Below are 19,739 nucleotides of genomic sequence, written 5' to 3'. Positions count from 1 at the left end.
CTGCATCCAGAACACGATGGTAGAACATATCAACTGGCTCTTATTCCCAGCAAAGGTTAGCTGCTTCACTGGCTATTTTTTGCCTGAGTAGTGGCAGTCGGAGAAAATGACAAAGGTTAGCATCTATATGTTTGGTACCTTTTTTTTTTTTTTTAATTTATTTTAGAGAGAGAGTGCGAGTGGGGGAGGGGCCAGAAGGAGAGAGAAAGAGAGAGAGAGAGAGAAAGAGAGAGAAAGAGAATCTTAAGCAGGCTCCACCTTTCAGCTTGGAGCCTGATGTGGGCTCTATCTCACGACCCTGGAATCATGACCTGAGCCAAAATCAAGAGTCAGATGCTCAATGGACTGAGCCACCCAGGTGCCCCTGTATGTTTGGTATCTTTGATGAAAGAGGAATTAAGATCAAATTTAAAAAAATGTTTATTTATTGGGAATGCAAGCTGGTGCAGCCACTCTGGAAAACAGTATGGAGGTTCCTCAAAAAACTAAAAATAGAACTACCCTATGACCCAGCAATTGCACTACTAGGCATTTATCCAAGGGATACAGGTGTGCTGTTTTGAAGGGACACATGCACCCCCATGTTTATAGCAGCACTATCAACAATAGCCAAAGTATGGAAAGAGTCCAATTGTCTATCAATGGGTGAATGGATAAAGAAGAGGTGGTTTATATATACAATGGAGTATTACTCGGCAATCGAAAAGAATGAAATCTTGCCATTTGCAACTACGTGGATGGAACTGGAGGGTATTATGCTAAGTGAAATTAGTCAGTCAGAGAAAGACAAAAATCATATGACTTCACTCATAGGAGGGCTTTAAGAGACAAAACAGATGAACGTAAGGGAAGGGAAACAAAAATAATATAAAAAGAGGGAGGGGGACAAAACAGAAGAGACTCACAAATATGGAGAACAAATGGAGGGTTACTGGAGGGGTTGAGGGAGGGGGGATGGGCTAAATGGGTAAGGGGCACTAAGGAATCTACTTCTGAAATCATTGTTGCACTAGATGCTAACTAATTTGGATGTATATTAAAAAAAAAAAGGGGGCGCCTGGGTGGCGCAGTCGGTTAAGCGTCCGACTTCAGCCAGGTCACGATCTCACGGTCCGTGAGTTTGAGCCCCGCGTCGGGCTCTGGGCTGATGGCTCAGAGCCTGGAGCCTGTTTCCGATTCTGTGTCTCCCTCTCTCTCTGCCCCTCCCCCGTTCATGCTCTGTCTCTCTCTGTCCCAAAAAATAAATAAACGTTGAAAAAAAAATTAAAAAAAAAAAAGACTATGGAAAAAGTAATGGAAAAAATTACAGTCACCTGTCCAGATGCTATCACTGTGGGACACCTAATGCTTTGTGAATGAGACACGTATTGGTATTGTCTTTGTTATAAACATTTCCAACAACAACAAACCATCTACTGACCACAGGATAATTATTATACCCTCTGGAGTAGTTACTGTTAAAACATGTGTGCATTTTGCTGAGAAAGCAAAAGAGGATCTCTGCCAACGCTTCTGCTATCTTTCTTTTTTTTTTTTTTTTACGGCCTCAGAGCTCCCCTGTGAAACTGGGGATTTCCAACTCTGCTAGCTGTGTTGGAGCAAGCAAACTGCGCTAACGAGCATTGTGCCACAGTATTTCCAGCCCTCACAAATACGAGGGCATACCTGAAGGAAATGACTGAAAGCAAGGGCTCTGAAATCAGATGGCTTGAGTTTTAGAGCTGCACTCTTTACTCGCTGGCCAAGTGACCTTGGCCAATGTACTTAAATGACGTCTTTCTCAAAAACCTTATCGGGAAAACGGGGACAAATTAGTATGCAATTCCTAAGGCTTTTGTGAGGATTAAATGACATAATCTACCCAAAGTAAAAAAAAAAAAAAAAAAAAATTATTTATTTATTTTGAAAGAGAGAGAGAGAGAGAAAGAGGGAGCATGCACAAGCAGGGGAGCGCAGAGAGGGAGAGAAAGAATCCCAAGCAGGCTCCACATTCAGCATGGAGCCCAATGCCGGGCTTCATCCCAGGAGCTGTGAGATCATGGTGTGAGCTGAAATCACGAGCTGGACGCTCAACTGACTGAGCCAAGGTGAAGGTCAAATTTGAGACTAGTTTCAATCTACCAAATTGACCATTGATAATACTTACATGTCCCTGCTACTTGCTCACCAGTGCCTCAGACTCGGGGAGAGCAGAGGCAGTAGAGATGTGGTCTTGGTGCACCAGGGAGAGAGGTGAAGGGGAGAGAACAAATCATGAAAAGTACTCCTGTGTTCCAGGCATGATAGTAGGCACTTCCTATGTGACGTCTCTTGTAAGCCTCATGACAACCTGGCCAATTAGATGAGGCTGTCATCACTTTACATATATGAAAACTGATCCTCTCAATTCCTTCATCCACAAAATGGGAATGTTAATTGTATTTACCTCCTTTCTTGAAGGTTAAATGAATTAATACATTTTAAACTCTCAGCATCTATGGAACATACTAAGCACTCAATAAACATGAGCAATTATTGGTATTGCTTGAGTTCCCCCAAATAGCAAGTGGCAAGAGAAATTAAACCCCAAGACTGTCTAATTTCAGAACTCAGGTGCTTTTCTCTCTGCCTTGCAGTCCAAGTGGGGATTTAAGAATAATGCTATGAAACTGCGGGCTAAAGTTATAGTAGACACAACACATAAGTATCAAAGGCAGGTAGAGGAAAGATCATGAGTTCTACACACTTGTACTCAGTGAAGGAAGCCATTGAGTGTGGGGCACAGGATGTAGGAATAAAAAGTCTTTATGTTTGGGTGGTGGCCCATGGAGGGCAAGGCAGCTTGGACAGCACCCTGGCACCCTGCGCCCCAATGCTGTAGCCTACATGCAGGCCATTAAGTATGTGGTGACGGGAGCAATAGGTAAAACTTGCCTACTGATCGGTGACACAACTAATGCATTTTCTGGAGACCACAGCCTCACCGTCTTTGACAACTGTTCTGCCAGTGTTATGGTGGATGCAAAACTGGCGAATCGGGGCTTGTGGACACAGCTGGGCAAGAAGATGACAGATTACGCCGCCATCCTCTACTCAAAGGGATGTATTCTCAGTTGGCTTTTCTCTGGTGAGTCCTGCATCTTTGGAAAATGTCTGTGTACAGAGGTATCCTGAAGTGTGCCACCATTGTCTCAATGCTCCCATCATCCCAGTTGGAACTCAGTGTGATCTCAGGGGTGGTGAAGATAAGGCTGAGGAACTGAAGGCAAAGAGGCTGATTGCTGATGCCTATCTTTGAGGTTTAGCCAAGGCCAAAGACATCTGTGCTGTAAAGTACACGCAGCACTTGGCTCTCACACAGTGAGCCTCTAGATGTGTTTGATAAAGCTCTTCTTCTTCAGTGGTTCTCTCCCACCTCCTGTCAAGAAGAGGAAGAGAAAATGCCTGCTGTTTTAAATGTCCGAGACTCTCTCTTTTTTTTTTGTCCTGTCCCCCTTTATACCTTTGTACAATTTGCTCAAAACCAGCGGTATCTTCACATTCCACGCCTAGATTTTGTTACAGATTAGTTTTTCTGTAAAACCATTTTGAACCAGTGGATAATTTTAAGGCTTTGCTTATTTAAAGTGTAAGAGTTCAGGGGTGCCTGGGTGGCTCAGTCGCTTCAGCATCCAAATCTTGATCTTGGCTTAGGTCACGATCTTGTGATTGTGAGGTCAAGCCCCGCCTCGGGCTCTGAGTTGATGGCATGGAGCCTCCTTGGCATTTTCTCTCTCCTTCTCTCTCTTTGCCTCTCCCTCTCTTGCTCTTGCCCTCTCTCTTAAGAACCTTAAGACAAAGTAAAAAAATAAGATGTAAGAGTTCAAACTTTCACATCCTATTAAAATTTAGCCCTAAAGTGGATAAAAACATCTGAATTCAAGTCCTGTCTTTGCCATGTATTAGCAAACTGACTTTACGTTAATTATATCTGTATGCTTATTTCAGTGTCTACACTTGTATAAAATGGTAATAACAATAGTGCCTATTTAATGGTTTCTTTTTTGCAAAAATGAAATATGATCATCTATATTAAAGGCTTATACTAATTAAATTATTTTTAGTTAGGTAGAGGAAAGAATTTGGAGCTAGGACGTAAGACACACAGTTTCTAGGGGCGCCTGGGTGGCTCAGTCAGTTAAGCATCCAACTCTTGATTTTGGCTCAGCTCATGATCTCACAGACATGGGACTGAGCCCTGTGTGGGGCTCCACGCCGGGTGTGGAGCTTGTTTGGGGTTCTCTTTCTCCCTCTCCCTTTGCCCCTCCCCCACTTGCTCTTTTTCTCTTTCTCTCTGTCTCTCAAAAAAGAAAAAAAAAAAGGGCATACAGTTTCTAATGTTAGGTCTGCCATGACCTAGCTATGTCACTTTGAGTAAATTCCTGGACATCCTTGCTTTCAGTTTACCCATTATTACATAAGGTAGGTAACCAAGTAGCAGCATGGTAGGCATTCAGCAAATGTTATGTCATCTCTTTCTTTCCAGTTGCTCAGAAAATGACATAAGTGGAACAAGTTACTGCTTCACAACTGTGGCTGGGTGTCCCAATCATCTGCGGGGCTTAATAAAGAAAGAAATGACAAATCAGAACATGGGCATTGAGAGCCATGAACTAGGTGATCTATGAGATTCCCTCATGGTCCAATAATTGATTATCTTTAGCTTCATGAAGAACATGGGACTTGTGTTTAATTTTACATTATTGTTTTATTCTCCTTTTTCTACAAATCATTGGAGTCCATTTATAACATGTAACACTAAAAGGGAAAACACAAGGATCAGGGCACCATGAAGGGTTATTGTGATGGGGAACCGCACTCAGGCAGGGTGGCGCTTCGCACAGTGCCTGGCCCAGGTGAGGCCCTATGAACCGCAGCTGAATGGATGAATGGATGAATGGATCAACCATAGCTCTCCCCAAACATCACTTCATAAAATGGGTTTGGAGAAACACTGGACAGCTGACTGATGTGTTCTCTAGAACACAAGTATCTGTGTTATTGATTAAAGGCAGCCAAAGGGAGTAGGGAATAGTGCGGGGAAGGATTTCCAGGAGAAGGGGCAATTTGGGTGGGAACTCCCGGGTTGGACTTGGAGTGTTCAAGGTAGTGGGAGATGCATCTGGGGAGGTAGTAAGGTCAGATTACAGAGGCTCTTGAAGGCTGAATAGAGAATTGTACATTTGGTGTTAGAAAGGGAAGTGTTGAAGCTTCAGTTGCTGACTTCCTGGCCATGGCCAACTCTTCTATATTCATGAGACCATCTTGTACTTGCAAAGCAATTTTAAGGACATAACGTGCAGCAGCTGGGAAAGAGGAGACACCAGGAGGCAGCCCCATCTTTGTTTTCTTCTGGGAAAAGACAGTAAAGTATTCAGGACAGTGTTGTCCTCTGACACAGTGTGTGCCTCTAAAGGATGTGACGAAAATTGTCAGTCATACATTCCTTCTGTGAAATCATATTGTTGACAAACCCTATGCCCACCCCCAAGTCTTCCCAGAATCCCGGAAGCCCATCTAGCTCTCTAATGGACACTAGATCCAGGTGCCTGTCCTCCTGCAAAAAACAATTGTAAGTTGTATCTTACAAGTTACAAGTTGTAACTTACAACTGAGTAATTGTTAAGTTACATCAAGCAAGCTACTGGGAAGAATTTCACTGCTCCATCAGGGAGCCTGTTGTGGCTTGTGACAAACTTCCACCTTGGCTTGGTTGTCCTTACCTTTAGAATGGCATCTTGTAGGGGTGCCTGGGCGGCTCAATCGGTTGAGCATCCAACTTCAGCTCAGGTCATGATGTCATGGTCTGGGAGTTCAGTTGTCAGCATAGAGCCCACTTCAGGTCCTCTGTGCCCCTCTCTATCTGCCCCTCCCCTTCTCATGCTCTCTCTTTCTCAAAAATGAAGAAAACATTTTAAAAAATGCCGTCCTTTAGTAATAATCTGTATTGCTTTAACTCCAGCTATTTTCAGATTATCCATATAGTTTATAGCTACACCCAAATGTACATTTAGGAGAGGGTCCCCTGGGCTTTTCTCCTCCCTGTCTTGCCTCTTGGATTCCCATCAGTGTTCAAGAGCCTTGAGGTCAAGGGACTGGGCTTCACTTTCCTTTGTCTGCCAAGGCACCTGCCACCATGCTGGCCACCACACTTGGCCCTGACCCTGTATATAAAGCCAATCACTGCCTCCCTTGGGATCTCAAAGAAGGCTCGATTTCATGCAAAACAGACAAAACATACTGCCTTGCCTTTTGTAATGAGCCCTGAACTCTGTCCAGAGAGGGAGAGTCAATCCAAGTTATCAGCCAAATGCCTTGTCCTGCAGGGTGATGGTTGTGCTTTTTCTTCTTTTTAAGAGATTGCTCAGAATGATGTTTTTTCTCCAACTATTCCAAATTCCATTCAACAAATCTGTGTAAAAATCTAAGAACTGCAAAATGAATGAGTGTGTAAGTATGGGTGAGTCATATGTGTGGGTGTATAGCATTCCATGTTTCCTAGTTAAGAGTTTGCAGTTGTGCTGGTATTTTGTGAGTGTGTGGGTCAGAGGGAAGATCAAAACACTTAACTGAAAAGACTTGTCTAGTCATACCACGGTCATTCTAAGCCTTAATTACAGACATAAATTGAAGTGGCACTAAACATTGTAAATCATATTCAGGGATTTTTTTTCTTTTTTTAAAAATTTTATTTATTATTTTTTAAAATTTACATCCAAATTAGTTAGCATATAGTGCAACAATGATTTCAGGAGTAGATTCCTTCGTGCCCCTTACCCATTTAGTCCATCCCCCTTCCCACAATCCCTCCAGTGACCCTCAGTTTGTTCTCCATATTTATGAGTCTCTTCTGTTTTGTCCCCCTCCCTGTTTTTATATTCTTTTTGTTTCCCTTCCCTTATGTTCATCTCTTTTGTCTCTTAAAGTCCTCATATGAGTGAAGTCATATGATTTTTGTCTTTCTCCGACTACTTTCACTTAGCATAATACCCTCCAGTTCCATCCACATAGTTGTAAATGGCAAGATTTCATTCTTTTTGATAGCCAAGTAATACTCCATTGTATATATAAACCACCTCTTCTTTATCCATTCACCCATCGATGGATATTTAGGCTCTTTCCACACTTTGGCTATTGTTGATAGTGCTGCTATAAACATGGGGGTGCATGTGTCCCTTCGAAACAGCACACCTGTATCCCGTGGATAAATGCCCAGTAGTGCAATTGCTGGGTCGTAGGGTAGTTCTATTTTTAGTTGTTTGACGAACCTCCATACTGTTTTCCATAGTGGCTGCACCAGTTTGCATTCCCACCAACAATGCAAAAGAGATCCTCTTTCTCCGCATCCTTGCCAACATCTGTTGTTGCCTGAGTTGTTAATGTTAGTCATTCTGACAGGTGTAAGGTAGTATCTCACGGTGGTTTTGATTTGTGTTTCCCTGATGAATGATGTTGAACATTTTTTCATGTGTCAGTTGGCCATCTGGATGTCTTCTTTGGAGAAGTGTCTATTCATGTCTTTTGCCCATTTCTTCACTGGATTATTTGTTTTTTTGGGTGTTGAGTTTGATAAGTTATCTATAGATTTTGGACGCTAACCCTTTATCTGATATGTCATTTGCAAATATCTTCTCCCATTCCATCGGTTGCCTTTTAGTTTTGTTGATTGTTTCCTTGCTGTACGGAAGCTTTTTATTTTGATGAGGTCCCAGGAGTTCATTTTTGCTTTTGTTTCCCTTGCCTCTGGAGATGTGTTGAGTAAGAAGTTGCTGTGGCCAAGATCAAAGAGGTTTTTGCCTGCTTTCTCCTCGAGGCTTTTGATGGCTTCCCGTCTTACGTTTAGGTCTTTCATCCAGTTTGAGTTTATTTTTGTGTATGGTGTAAGAAAGTGGTCCAGGTTCATTCTTCTGCATGTTGCTGTCCAGTTTTCCCAGCGCCAATTGCTGAAGAGACTGTCTTTATTCCATTGGATATTCTTTTCTGCTTTGTCAAAGATTAGTTGGCCATACGTTTGTGGGTCCATTTCTGGGTTCTCTATTCTGTTTCATTGATCTGAATGTCTGTTTTTGTGCCAAGGATTTTTTTTTTTTTCTAAAGCCAGGTCAATTTGTTTCTCATATCTTTAGGAAGAGTTCTTCTTGAGGAGAAAACACAATGTGTCCCCTATTATGTTACCCTTGGTCAGTTTTTGTTATTTCTAGTACAGGCAGTCTCTACTTTTGTGCATAACGTACTCTTGGAAATGTGTTTGTAGTTTGAGTACCTGAAAGTCCAGTAACAGTCTCACATGTGATAAAGAGCATTTCATTCCTAGAGACCTAGAATATATCAGGTTTATGCAGGGCCTTCTTTCCTTGCAAACAGGTGACTTGTCATGAGAGAGAGGTTTCAAAGGCACCTTACTCTGGGGTGAGGTTAAGGGAAACAGGAAGGTGAAAGGGGGTGCTGGGCTCAGTCGAAGAATGCTAGATGGACTCCCCATAGCATGGTGGGGTGGGGGGTAAGGAGAGGAGAAAGCTCCAGGCCTCCAGATGCCAGGCACTGTGAGGTATGTTGTCCCTCTAGGTAAGATAGGGACACCAGTGTGGCCATGTTAAGACCTGGAGGAGTGATGTCTCTGCTGACCTGAATAGTGACGCCACGGCTGAAACAAACAACTTTCCCCTACACCTTGCCAAAGACTGATGCCCCACAGGGACAGTGGCTTACAGATGACATCATCATGTGAGAACTTGAAATTATCATTGGCCAGCTGAAGTAGGAAGACTAAATCCAGGCATATGCTTTAGCGCTGTGAGTGTATTGAAATTGAAGACAGTCAAAGGCTTCTGTCTTGGTCTGTCGGGGCTGCTACAACAAAATACCACAGACTGGTGGCTATAAACAGCAGAAATTCATTCCTCACAGTTCTGGAGGCTGGAAGTCTGAGATCAAGATGACAGCATGGTTGGGTGAGGGTTGCCTTTGGACTGTTGACTTTCGTTATATACTCACATGGTGGACAGGGCAAGTGACCTCCATAGAGCCTCTTTTATAAATGCACTAAGCTCATTTGTGAAAGTTCCTCCTCTCAAAGGCAACTTCTTCCTAACACCATCCCACTGGGTATTAGGATTTCAACATATGAATTTTGAGGAGACATAAACGTTGAGACCATAGCAGCTGCCTGGAGTAGAGTTCGCTCCCATAATTAAACACCAATCTTGCTACATGGAAAGAAACACACAAGTAAACTGAAATATAATCTGTAATTTGTGACATTTTGCTTCTATAGATCCCTGGATGAAGTTGCATGGTGAAACAATTCAGAAAATAGCAACCCAAAGTAAGTGTATCCTAGGATTTGAGGATATATGGAAGGATATAGCGTCACCGTGGTCAGTTACAGGCGTTGGTAAACAGAAGTTTTCCAAGTTAGTCAATTTTTTAAATGGAATCATGGCTTTAAAGTATTAAGCATTTATTATTTAAAGGAAAGTTTTAGTGAATGCTTGCATTATATGATTCTTTGCTCATCATTTCTCTTCTGGTAATTTTAATTTTCTTAAATGTTGAGTCCAGTAGCCAACTCCAAAATGGCTCCCAGCGATCTTCGCCTTTTGGTTCAATCTTACTTTGTCCCTCTCACACTGAATCAGCGCTGGCCCTATTTGACTAACAGACTAAATGCAAAAGCGATGTATGTGACTTCTGAGGCTGTGTAGTAGCAGGCATTGTGTCTTCTGCCTGAATCTCTTGGACCACTGGCTTAGCAGAAAGCCAACCCCCATGTGACAAGGACACTCAAATAGCCTTGAGGAGAGGGCAGGAACTGAGGAACTGAGGAACTGAGGCTCCCGAACAATAGTCAACATTGACTTGCCAGTCATGTGAGTGAACCCTGTCAAGGTTTCAGATAATTCCGCCCAGCTCTCATCTGATTATAACCTCATGGGACACCGAACCACAACTGCCTCGTGAGCTCCTTCTGAGTTCCTGACTCATAGAATTGTGAGAGAAAATAAATTATTATTGTTTTATGCCACTAAATTCTGGGATGATTTGGTAATTAGTGATAAATAATTAATACATTCAGTTTCTGGAAGTAGAGGATATCTGTCTTATTTAGTTAAACCAAGAAAGGTTTGTTATTTTTGTGATGGGCGATGGTTAAACTTCTTCGATCTGTGGGTTTATAATTTTCACTAACTTTGGAAAAATTTTGGTAATTTCTTCAAGTATTTTTTTCTATTCTCCCCTCCATTTCCTCTCTTTTAGTGACTCCCTTATACATATTTTAGGGTGCTTGAAGTTATCCCACAGCTCACTAATGCTCTATTTATTTACTTTTTGTCTTTTTATTTTTGTGTTTATTCTGGATTATTTCTGTTGCTGTATCTTCAAATTCATGAATATATTCTGCAGTATCTAATCTACTGTTACTACTATTTAGAGTAGTTTTCATCTCAAACATTGCATTTTTCACCTTTAGAAGTTCATGTTGCATCTTTTGTTATGTCTTTAATTTTTTTTTTTTTAATGTTCATTTTTGAGAGACAGAGTGCGTGCAAACAGGGAAGGGGCAGGGAGAGAGAGGGACAGAGGATCCAAAGTGGGCTCTACACTGACAGCAGAGAGCTTGATGTGGGGCTTGAACTAATGATCCATGAGATCATGACCTGAGCCAAAGTCAGATGCTTAACCGACTGAGCCACCCAGGTGCCCCTTTAATGTGCTTTTGTTTGTTTGTTTCTTTTGGTTTTAAAATTTTTTAATGTTTACTTATTTTTTAAGAGAGAGAGAGAGAGAGAGAGAGAGAATGTGAGTGGGGGAGGACAGAGAGAGAGGGAGGGGGACACAAAATCCAAAGCAGGCTGCAGGCTCTGAGCTGTCAGCACAGAGCCCAACATGGGGCTCGAACCCAGGAACCGTGAGATCAGGACCTGAGCCGAACCGAAGTCAGACGCCTAACCGACTGAACGAGCCAGGGGTTCCTAATGTGTCTGTCTAATATGCTTGGTCTTTACTTTCTTGGATATATGGAATATCATAATTATTGTTTTGGTGTTCTTGTTTATTCATTCTTTCATATATGTCAGTTCTGAATCTGTTTCTATTGATTGGTTTTTTTTTTTCTCCTCATACGGGTCATTTTTTCCTACTTCTCTGCATGCCTGATAATCTTCAGTTGAATGTCAGACTTTGTATCTTTAATCTTGTTGAGTGCTTTATATTTTTGGATTTTTATAAATACTGTTGAGCTTTATTCTGGGACAACCGTTAAGTTACTTGGAAACATTGGTTTACTTCTGGGTCTTGCTTTTAAGCTTGGTTAAGGAGGACCAGAGCAGCATTTGGTCAAGAGCTAATTTTGGCTCACTACTAAGGCAATTCCCTTCTGAGTGTTCTACTTGATGTTCTATAAATTATGCTATTTCCCACTCCTTCTGGTGGACTATTAACTCTTACTGGCACTGCATGATCTCCTAGGATTGTTCTTCTAATCACTGATGTGCTGATGATTCATTAGCCGAGGACTCAAGGGGGAATCTCCTGCAGATTTCCAGATTTCTCTCTGCCACTCTCCCTTCTCTAAGACTGCCCTGTGAGCTCCCTCTGTCTCCCTGGGATTTCATTTGCTTCCTCCATTCAGGGGGACTATTGGGCTTTATCTAATTTCTGCCCCCCTAAGCTACAGTATGGAAACTCTTTCCAGGTAGTAAATATGGGTAGTAATCAGGCTTATTGGGTTTGTGTCCTATCTCTCAGTCACTGTTATCCTGCACTGCCTGATGTACAATGTCTGAAAAAGATTGCTTCCACCCACAATTACTACGCACACCGTTCTGTTGTCATTTCAGGCAGATAGATAAATCTGAGCCTTGTTACTCCATCTTGTTGAGAAGCAGAAGTTGCTTTTTTATCTCTGAGATTGGCATAAATAATGGAACTGCTCCGTTGAAGCTGCAATGTCTGTGTATTTTTGTGTTTGTTGATGAGTGTGTATGACAAGGGCAAGTGATGGGGAAGGTCACAGGGGTCAAGGTCATTTCTTTTAAAAATTAATCTTCAAATGTATGTTTGAAAAGTATTTTTTAATGTTTTATATTTTGATTAATTTTTGTTGTTGTTGTTGATTTATTTTTGACAGAGATAAAGTGCAAACTGGGGAGGAGCAGAAAGACAGGCAGACAGCGGATCCAAAGTGGGCTCTGTGCTGAAAGTGAAGAGCCCAATGTGGGGCTTGAACTCACAAAGCATGAGCTCCTGACCTGAGCTGAAGTCAGACGCTTAATGGACTGAGCCAGCCGGGGGCCTCGTTATTTATTTTTGAGAAAGATACCATGAGTGGGGGAGGGACAGAGAGAGAGATGGGGACAGAGGATCTGAAGTAGCCTCTGCTAGCCCAACTAGGGTCTCGAACTCATGAACTGTGAGATCATGACCTGAGTCAAAGTTGGATGCTCAACCGACTGAGCCACCCAAGGGCCCCTGAAAAGTGTTTTCTCAAGATATGAAAATAATATATGCCTACGTAAATAATATAAATATATCACAGATAATATAATGTGAAATTGAAGTCTCTTGAGTGACTCATAACTTTATCATTCAGTCCCATCTTTAAAGAAAAAATTTTTTTATTTGAGAGAAGGGGGTGGGGGAGAGTGCAAGTGGGGAGAGGTGCAGAGGGAACGAGAGAGACAGAGAGAGAATCTTAAGCAGGTTCCACACTCAGCGCAGAGCTTGATGTGGGACTGGATCCCACGACCCCAGGATCATGACCTGAGCAGAAATCAAGAGTTAGATGCTTAACCAACTGAGCCACCCAGGCGCCCCAAAGGGGAATTACCTCCAAATGATAAAGAGCATCTACAAAAGCCCACAGCTAAGATCATATTTCATGGTGAAAGGCTGAATGCTTTCCTTCTAAGATTGGGAACAAAGCAGTATGTCAGCTCTCACCACTCGTATTCTGCACAGTACTGGAAGTTCTGGTCACTACAGTAAGCAAGACAAACAAATAAAAGACATACAGGATAGAAAAGAAGAAATAAACCTATTTCTATTTGCAGATGACACGGTCATCTACGCAGAAAATTCCAAGGATTCTACAAAAAAACTCCTGGAACTAATGAGTGAGTTCCGCAGGGTCATAGGATACAAGATCAACACACATCTCTCAGAAGTATTTGTACATACTAACAATGAAAAGGCAGACACCAAAATTGAAAATGCAAAACCATTTACAATTGCTCCAGAGAAAACAGATTATTTAGGAATACACTTATCAAAATGTGAACAAGATCTGTATGCTGAAAATTACAAAATTTTGATTGATTAAAAAAGTAAAAGAGGGGCGGCTGGGTGGCTCAGTCGGTTAAGCTTCCGACTTCGGCTCAGGTCACGATCTCGCGGTCCATGAGTACGAGCCCTGCGTCGGGCTCTGGGCTGATGGCTCAGAGCCTGGAGCCTGCTTCCGATTCTGCATCTCCCTCTCTCTCTGACCCTCCCCTGTTCATGCTCTGTCTCTCTCTGTCTCAAAAATAACTAAACGTTAAAAAAAAATTAAAAAAAAAAGTCAAAGAACAGCCCCCCAAAATGGAGACATACTGTGTTATGGGTTGGCGGTGTCACCATGGTAAAGATGTTAATTCTCCTCACATTATCTATAAATTTAATGTAATTCCTATCAAAATCCTATCAAGCTTTTTGGAGATAGAGATGAGGTTATCCCAAAATTTGTGGAAAGGCATAGGCCCCCAAATAGCTAAAACATTCTTGACAAAAAAGATCATGGGGGAGGAATCACTCTTCTTAAGGCTTACTATATATCTGCAGTAATCAAGACAATGTGATAGTGATTGGTACAGAGGCAACAAGAGAGAGAACCCAGAAACAGACCCACACAAATCTATTCAACTGACAAGTGAAAAGGTACAATAGCAATTCAATGGAGGAAGGATAGCATTTTCAACAAGCGGGTTGGAACTATGGGACATCCATGGTCAAAAAATGAAACTCTTTGGGCTCAATACGTCATTGTAAATTAATGAACTTGAAATTACTTAAAGTGGCTTAATAAATGGGGGTGAAGGTATAGATAGCAATAACACCTACCTGAAACCATACACCTTGGAGCTTTTAATCTAAATCACTTCTGTTTTTTGGTTTTGGTTTTTTTTATAAAGTGCTTTTAAAGTAAATATTTCTAGGGGCACCTGGGTGGCTCAGTCGGTTGAGCATCTGACTTTGGCTCAGGTCATGATCTCACAGCTCGTGGGTTCAAGCCCCACATAGGGCTCTGTGCTAACAGCTCAGAGCCTGGGGCCTGCTTCGGATTCTGTGTCTTCCTCCCTCTCTGCCTTTAACCCACTCACATTCTGTCTCTGTCTCTCTCAAAATAAATAAACATTAAAAAAAAAACAAGAAAAAAGTTCAGGATCTAGGACTAACTAGAGTTTAGAAAACTAAAGTTTTCTTAGATGATTCATGAAAGGAAAAACTGCACAATAAGAACTCATGAAAATGAAAAATTCTGTTCTGTGAACGCCCATGTGAAGAGGGTGAAAAGACAGGCTATAGAATGGGAAGAACTATTTGCAAACCACATATCCAACAAAAGACAGTATTTAAGATACTCTCGGAACCCAAGAGTAAAGATACAAACAACCCAGTTAGGAAATGGGCGAAGGCATGAACAGGCATTTCACCAAATAGGATATATAGAGGGCAAATAAACCCATGAAAACATTTTCAACATCACTAGCATTAGGAGAATACAAGTAAAAACTACAATGATTTATGATTAAATAGCAAAAATTCAACCAAATAAAATTCAAGGATGTGATTAGCTATATTAATTGATATACAAATCAGGCAACATCTCATCTAGCAGATAAAAGCTAGTCCAAAGGGCTACAGAAAAGGAAAGGTTTTTATTTTATTTTTTTTAACGTCTTATTTATTTTTGAGACAGGGAGAGACAGAACATGAACAGGGGAGGGTCAGAGAGAGGGAGACACAGAATCTGAAACAGGCTCCAGGCTCTGAGCTGTCAGCACAGAGCCCCACGCGGGGCTTGAACTCACGGACCGCGAGATCATGACCTGAGCCGAAGTCGGCTGCTTAATTGACTGAGCCACTCAGGCGCCCCAAGGAAAGGTTTTTAAAGGTAGAGACCAAGCAGAGAAAAGAATCCATTATTTTAGCAAGGTCGCCCCTCTAAGGGGTCTGTCAGTAAATAGTGGTGACCAGGAAGTTCCCGCATTGACTGGTTAAAAGGCTACATTCCTGGGGGGTTTGAACTCCAGTTAGGGTAGATATTAAGTCTTGGTTTATTGACTTAGGTGCGGCCTTAACCTAAATGACAACATTTTGGACCCGTGGTTTTGTTTTTAATGGTAAATACCTATCAGAATGACTGAATAAAAAATGGAGACAACTAAAATGCTGGTGAGGGTGTGAAGAAACTAGATCACTCATACATGTCTCATGGTAATGTAAAATGGCACAGCTGCTGTTTCTTTTAAAATTTTTTTTAATGTTTATTCATTTTTGAGAGACAGAGGGAGACAGAGCATGAGCGGGGAAAGGGCAGAGAGAGGGAGACACAGAATCCGAAGCAGGCTCCAGGCTCTAAGCTGTCAGCACAGAGCCCGACGCAGGGCTCAACCTCACAAACTGCAAGATCATGACCTGAGCCGAAGTTGGACGCTCAACCGACTGAGCCACCCAAGTGCCCCACAGCTGCTGTTTCTTATAAAACTAAATATCCAATATCGGCATGACCCAACAATTGCACTCTTTGGCCTTTACCCCAGAGAAATGATAACTCATGTTCACACAAAGACCTGTGCATGAATGGTCATCGCAGCTTTATTTGTAATAGCCCAAACTGGATGTTCTTCAACAGATGAACGCTTAGACCAACTGTAGAACATATGTTCCCTGGAATACTACTTAGCAATAACAGAACAATCGATGGGTACATGCAAGAAGTTGGATGAATCATGAGGAAATGATGCTCAGTGAAAAAAGCCAACCCTCCAAAATGGATCCTATATAATCCCACTCATATAACATTTTTGGAATGACAACATTTTAGAAATGGAAGACAGATTATTGGTTGTCTGGGGTTAGGGATGAGGGTTGGGGGTAATGGGCCATCGGAGGGAGGTGGGTGTAGTTATCAAGGGACAACACAAGGTATCTCTGTGGTGTTGGGGCTAACTGCTCAACTGAGTGTGGTGGTGTACCCACAAACCTACACGTGTGACAGCACTGTATGTAACAAAATAAACCAATATCTGCGAGTACAAATGAAACGAGGACCAGCTGAATAAGATCAGTGAATTCTACCAATGCCAACATCCTGGATATGGTTTTATACTCTAGTTTTGTAAAATGTTACCACTGAGGGGAACTGAGTAAAGTGCACATAGAATCTGTCTTAAAAGGGGCGACTGGGTGGCTCAGTCTGTTAAGCGTCTAACTCTTGATTTTGGCTCAGGTCATGATCTCACAGTTCATGGGTTCGAGCCCTGCATCAGGCTCAGTGCTGACAACGCGGTGCCTTCTTGTGATCCTCTCTCTGCCCCTCCCCTGCTCTCTCTCTCTCTCTCAAAATAAATAAATTAAAAAAAAAAGGTGGGTGGCTCAGTTGGGTGAGCATCCAATTCTTGATTTGGCTCAGGTTGTGATCCCATGGTCGTGGGACTGAGCCCTGGGATGGGCTCTGTGCTAAGCGTGGAGCCTGCTCGGGATTCTCTCTCTTTCCCTCTTCCCCCCACCCCACTCTCCCTTTGCTCCTCTCCCCTGTTCTCCATCACTTTCTCTTAAAAAAAAAAAGTAAAAAAAAAACCCAAGAGGATAGTGGGAGCATTACTGACAAGAGTCATGGTCTGGGCTATCAGAATGGTTTGAGTATATCAGAATAAACTTCATATTTGATAAGACAGCATTTTGAACTTTATGATATGACCCCCAACTTCTATTTTTAGGCTATCTTCCATGACATACTTAGGCAATCCCAGCATCTTAGCCCCTCTGAACTCCTTGCCATTTCCTAAAATGCTTAGTGTATTCCAGAATAATAAAGGAAGGTGTATGGCTCAGGGCATTGATTCCCCAACCTGGCTACGTGTCAGAGTCTTACCCAGCACGGTGTAGGGATCAGGATATTTGCTCTGGCCATGTAGTCACCTAGGAACTATAATTCTAGTAGCTTATTCAAGTATTTGTCTAAACAAAGAATGTTGTCTTCTATTCTGGTGCTAGTGATTAAGATAAAGAATGTCACCTTTTTTAATTTTTTACTAGCTGTTCTCCTGCCTGGCATTTCCTGCCCCCACTTCTGCCCTTCCTCTTCTACTTCTCTCTCTCTCTTTTTTTTTTTTTTAATTTTTTTGACATTTATTTATTTTTGAGAGAGACAGACAGAGCGTGAGTGGGGGAGAAGTAAAGAGATGGGGAGACACAGAATCCGAAGCAGGCTCCAGGCCCTAAGCTGTCAACACAGAACCCAACATGGGGCTCGAACTCAAGAACCATTGAGATCATGACCTGAGCCGAAGTTGGATGCTCAACCAACTGAGCCACCCAGGTGCCCCTCTCTTCTACTTCTCTTAAAGCTACTTCCTTAGTAAAGATTTCTTGTCCATTCAGCTGGATGGAATTGCTTCCTTCTTTGAAATCCCAGCACTTTTTTGTCGGTAGTTTATGCTCTCTGGGCTGTATTTTGGCTATTCATTTACCAGTTTAATATTTCCACTAGATCACAAACAATTTGGGGGCAGAGTTCATCATCCTTTAATCCTTCACACTGCTGGGTGCTGTTGAGACAGACATCAATAAAATGCCTGCTAAGTCCTTGAGGTGCTCACAACCAGGTGAGGGAGATGGCTTTGCCAGTAAATCTCCTTATCTTCCTTCCACAAGCTGTGGAGAAGCCGAAGATCAGTGTCCAGTTTCAATTTCTCCTGAGGCCCCAGTCACAGTAAGAGGCAGATTATATCTGCAAAGATTGATCCTCTCCACACATTACTTTGTGTTTGTTACTGTTTCACTCAAGTTGCTAAGTCGCTGAAGCCAGGAACTCTCCAGAGGAATAGCTCACTTGGGGGAAGAGATGTGGAAGGTAAAATGGCTGATGGGCCAAGTTTCATCCCATCTTCGAAGTTAGCAAGTCTCCAGGGCTTTGGCACACGAAACAAAAACAGCATCAAAAGAAAATGTAATACACACACACACACACACACACACACACACACACACCCAAGGACAGGAAAGGAAACCATGTAAAATGTTGCACTTTCTTTTCCCCTTTAGATTTTGCATTTACTAACATGAATAATATAAATGTGATCAAGACACAAAGCTTTGATTAAGTTAAGAAGCCTACTGAATCTGAATTGCTCATACTATGTGTCCTTTGCAAAGTGGTGTGGGGGCTCTTTTCTGTAGTCACTTTGATGGACACATCAAAATCTCATATTTAAATGTCTCTATTTTGGCCCATTTGCTAGAGCTAGTCACATGGTCCCATTAACTGGAAGGTGGTCAGAAAGCAGTCTCCCACGTACCCCAAAGTAGACAAGGCCTAGATATTATTCATACTAGTAATTCTAGCACGTCACCAACCTTGTATTTTTAGATCACAGCTTAAAAAAATTTTTTTGAATGTTTTTCTCTATTTTTGAGAAAGAGAGACTACACAAGCGGGGGAGGGGCAGAGAGAGAGAGGGAGACACAGAATCTGAAGCGGCTGGGGGCCCTGATCTGTCAGCACAGAGCCCCACGTAGGGCTCGAACCTGGAAACTAAGAGATCATGACCTGAGCCAAACTTGGATGGCCAACCAACTGAACCACCAGGCGCTCCTAGATCATAACTTGGATAAGAATTTTTATAGTACCAGGTAAAATGTAATAAGCATATCTGTGTAATAGATATTTTATGTAGATTACTCTTATGTTCCTTATAACATCTGTATGACTTAATAATTGCCTTTCTATATGAAGAAATTGCAGTTTAGTTGTATTAAGTGACTTGCTAGGAGTCACAAAGCAGGGAAGCCGAGATTCTGTTTGAACCCATGTTGGACCCTGGCTGTCCACCCTATGCCAATCTACCAACATGATGTGAAGGGTCCATTGATGAGCCAAAGAATTGGACCGAGTGAGATCAGCTGAAAATTCAAGTTAGAAATGATGAGATGCTACTATCCAGATTCTAGGGGGGTGGAGAGAAGAAGCATGACAAAGGTGAAGTGACAGGACTCCGGGATTGATTAAATGTGGGATTGTGGGGCAGCAGTGAGTCAACGAGGACTCTTAAGTGTCCTGACAGTCCGAATGGGAAGGGTTTAACGTGCTATATGAAGCGTGGGAGGAGGTGTCAAGATGGCTGACAAAGCACAGGTTTGGAGCTGGGGAGGAGGTCCAGCTGGAGACGCAGGCTTGGGAATTCTACTCTTAGATGACAGTTTACGTGTGCAGTGGATAAGATCCTCCAGAGGGCAGTCAGCATGGGATGAGAAAAGTGTCAAGACAACTTTTGGGGTGGGGTCAGGAGAGGTATGGGATCCTACAGTTCTCAGGGAAGGAAGAGAATGAAGAGTAAGTTATCACAAGGAGCAGAGCACATCTACCGGAAGGTCTCAGACCTCTGTCTCCATGACAGTATGGACTTCATCCATAAAAATTCTGTTTTATGAGAGAGTGTTCATCTTTGTTGGTTAGAGCA

The 19,739-nt window shown here is 42.3% G+C and overlaps 1 protein-coding gene across 1 annotated transcript; it reads left to right on the top strand.

The window, feature by feature from the left end:
• Positions 1–2,628: 2,628 nt before the first annotated feature.
• LOC122474541 (ras-related C3 botulinum toxin substrate 1-like) lies at positions 2,629–3,592 on the top strand. The gene is given in 3 exon segments (XM_043565466.1): positions 2,629–3,025; positions 3,028–3,054; positions 3,057–3,592. Coding segments are annotated over 3 exon segments (408 nt in total). The 5' UTR covers positions 2,629–2,865; the 3' UTR covers positions 3,278–3,592.
• The last annotated feature ends 16,147 nt before the right edge of the window (positions 3,593–19,739 follow it).

The sequence above is a fragment of the Prionailurus bengalensis genome, chromosome D4 (assembly GCF_016509475.1).
Source record: "Prionailurus bengalensis isolate Pbe53 chromosome D4, Fcat_Pben_1.1_paternal_pri, whole genome shotgun sequence".
In the NCBI taxonomy this organism is placed as follows: Eukaryota; Metazoa; Chordata; class Mammalia; order Carnivora; family Felidae; genus Prionailurus; species Prionailurus bengalensis.
The sequence above is the reverse complement of the archived record's forward strand: the minus strand, read 5'-3'. Positions and strand labels throughout refer to the sequence as shown.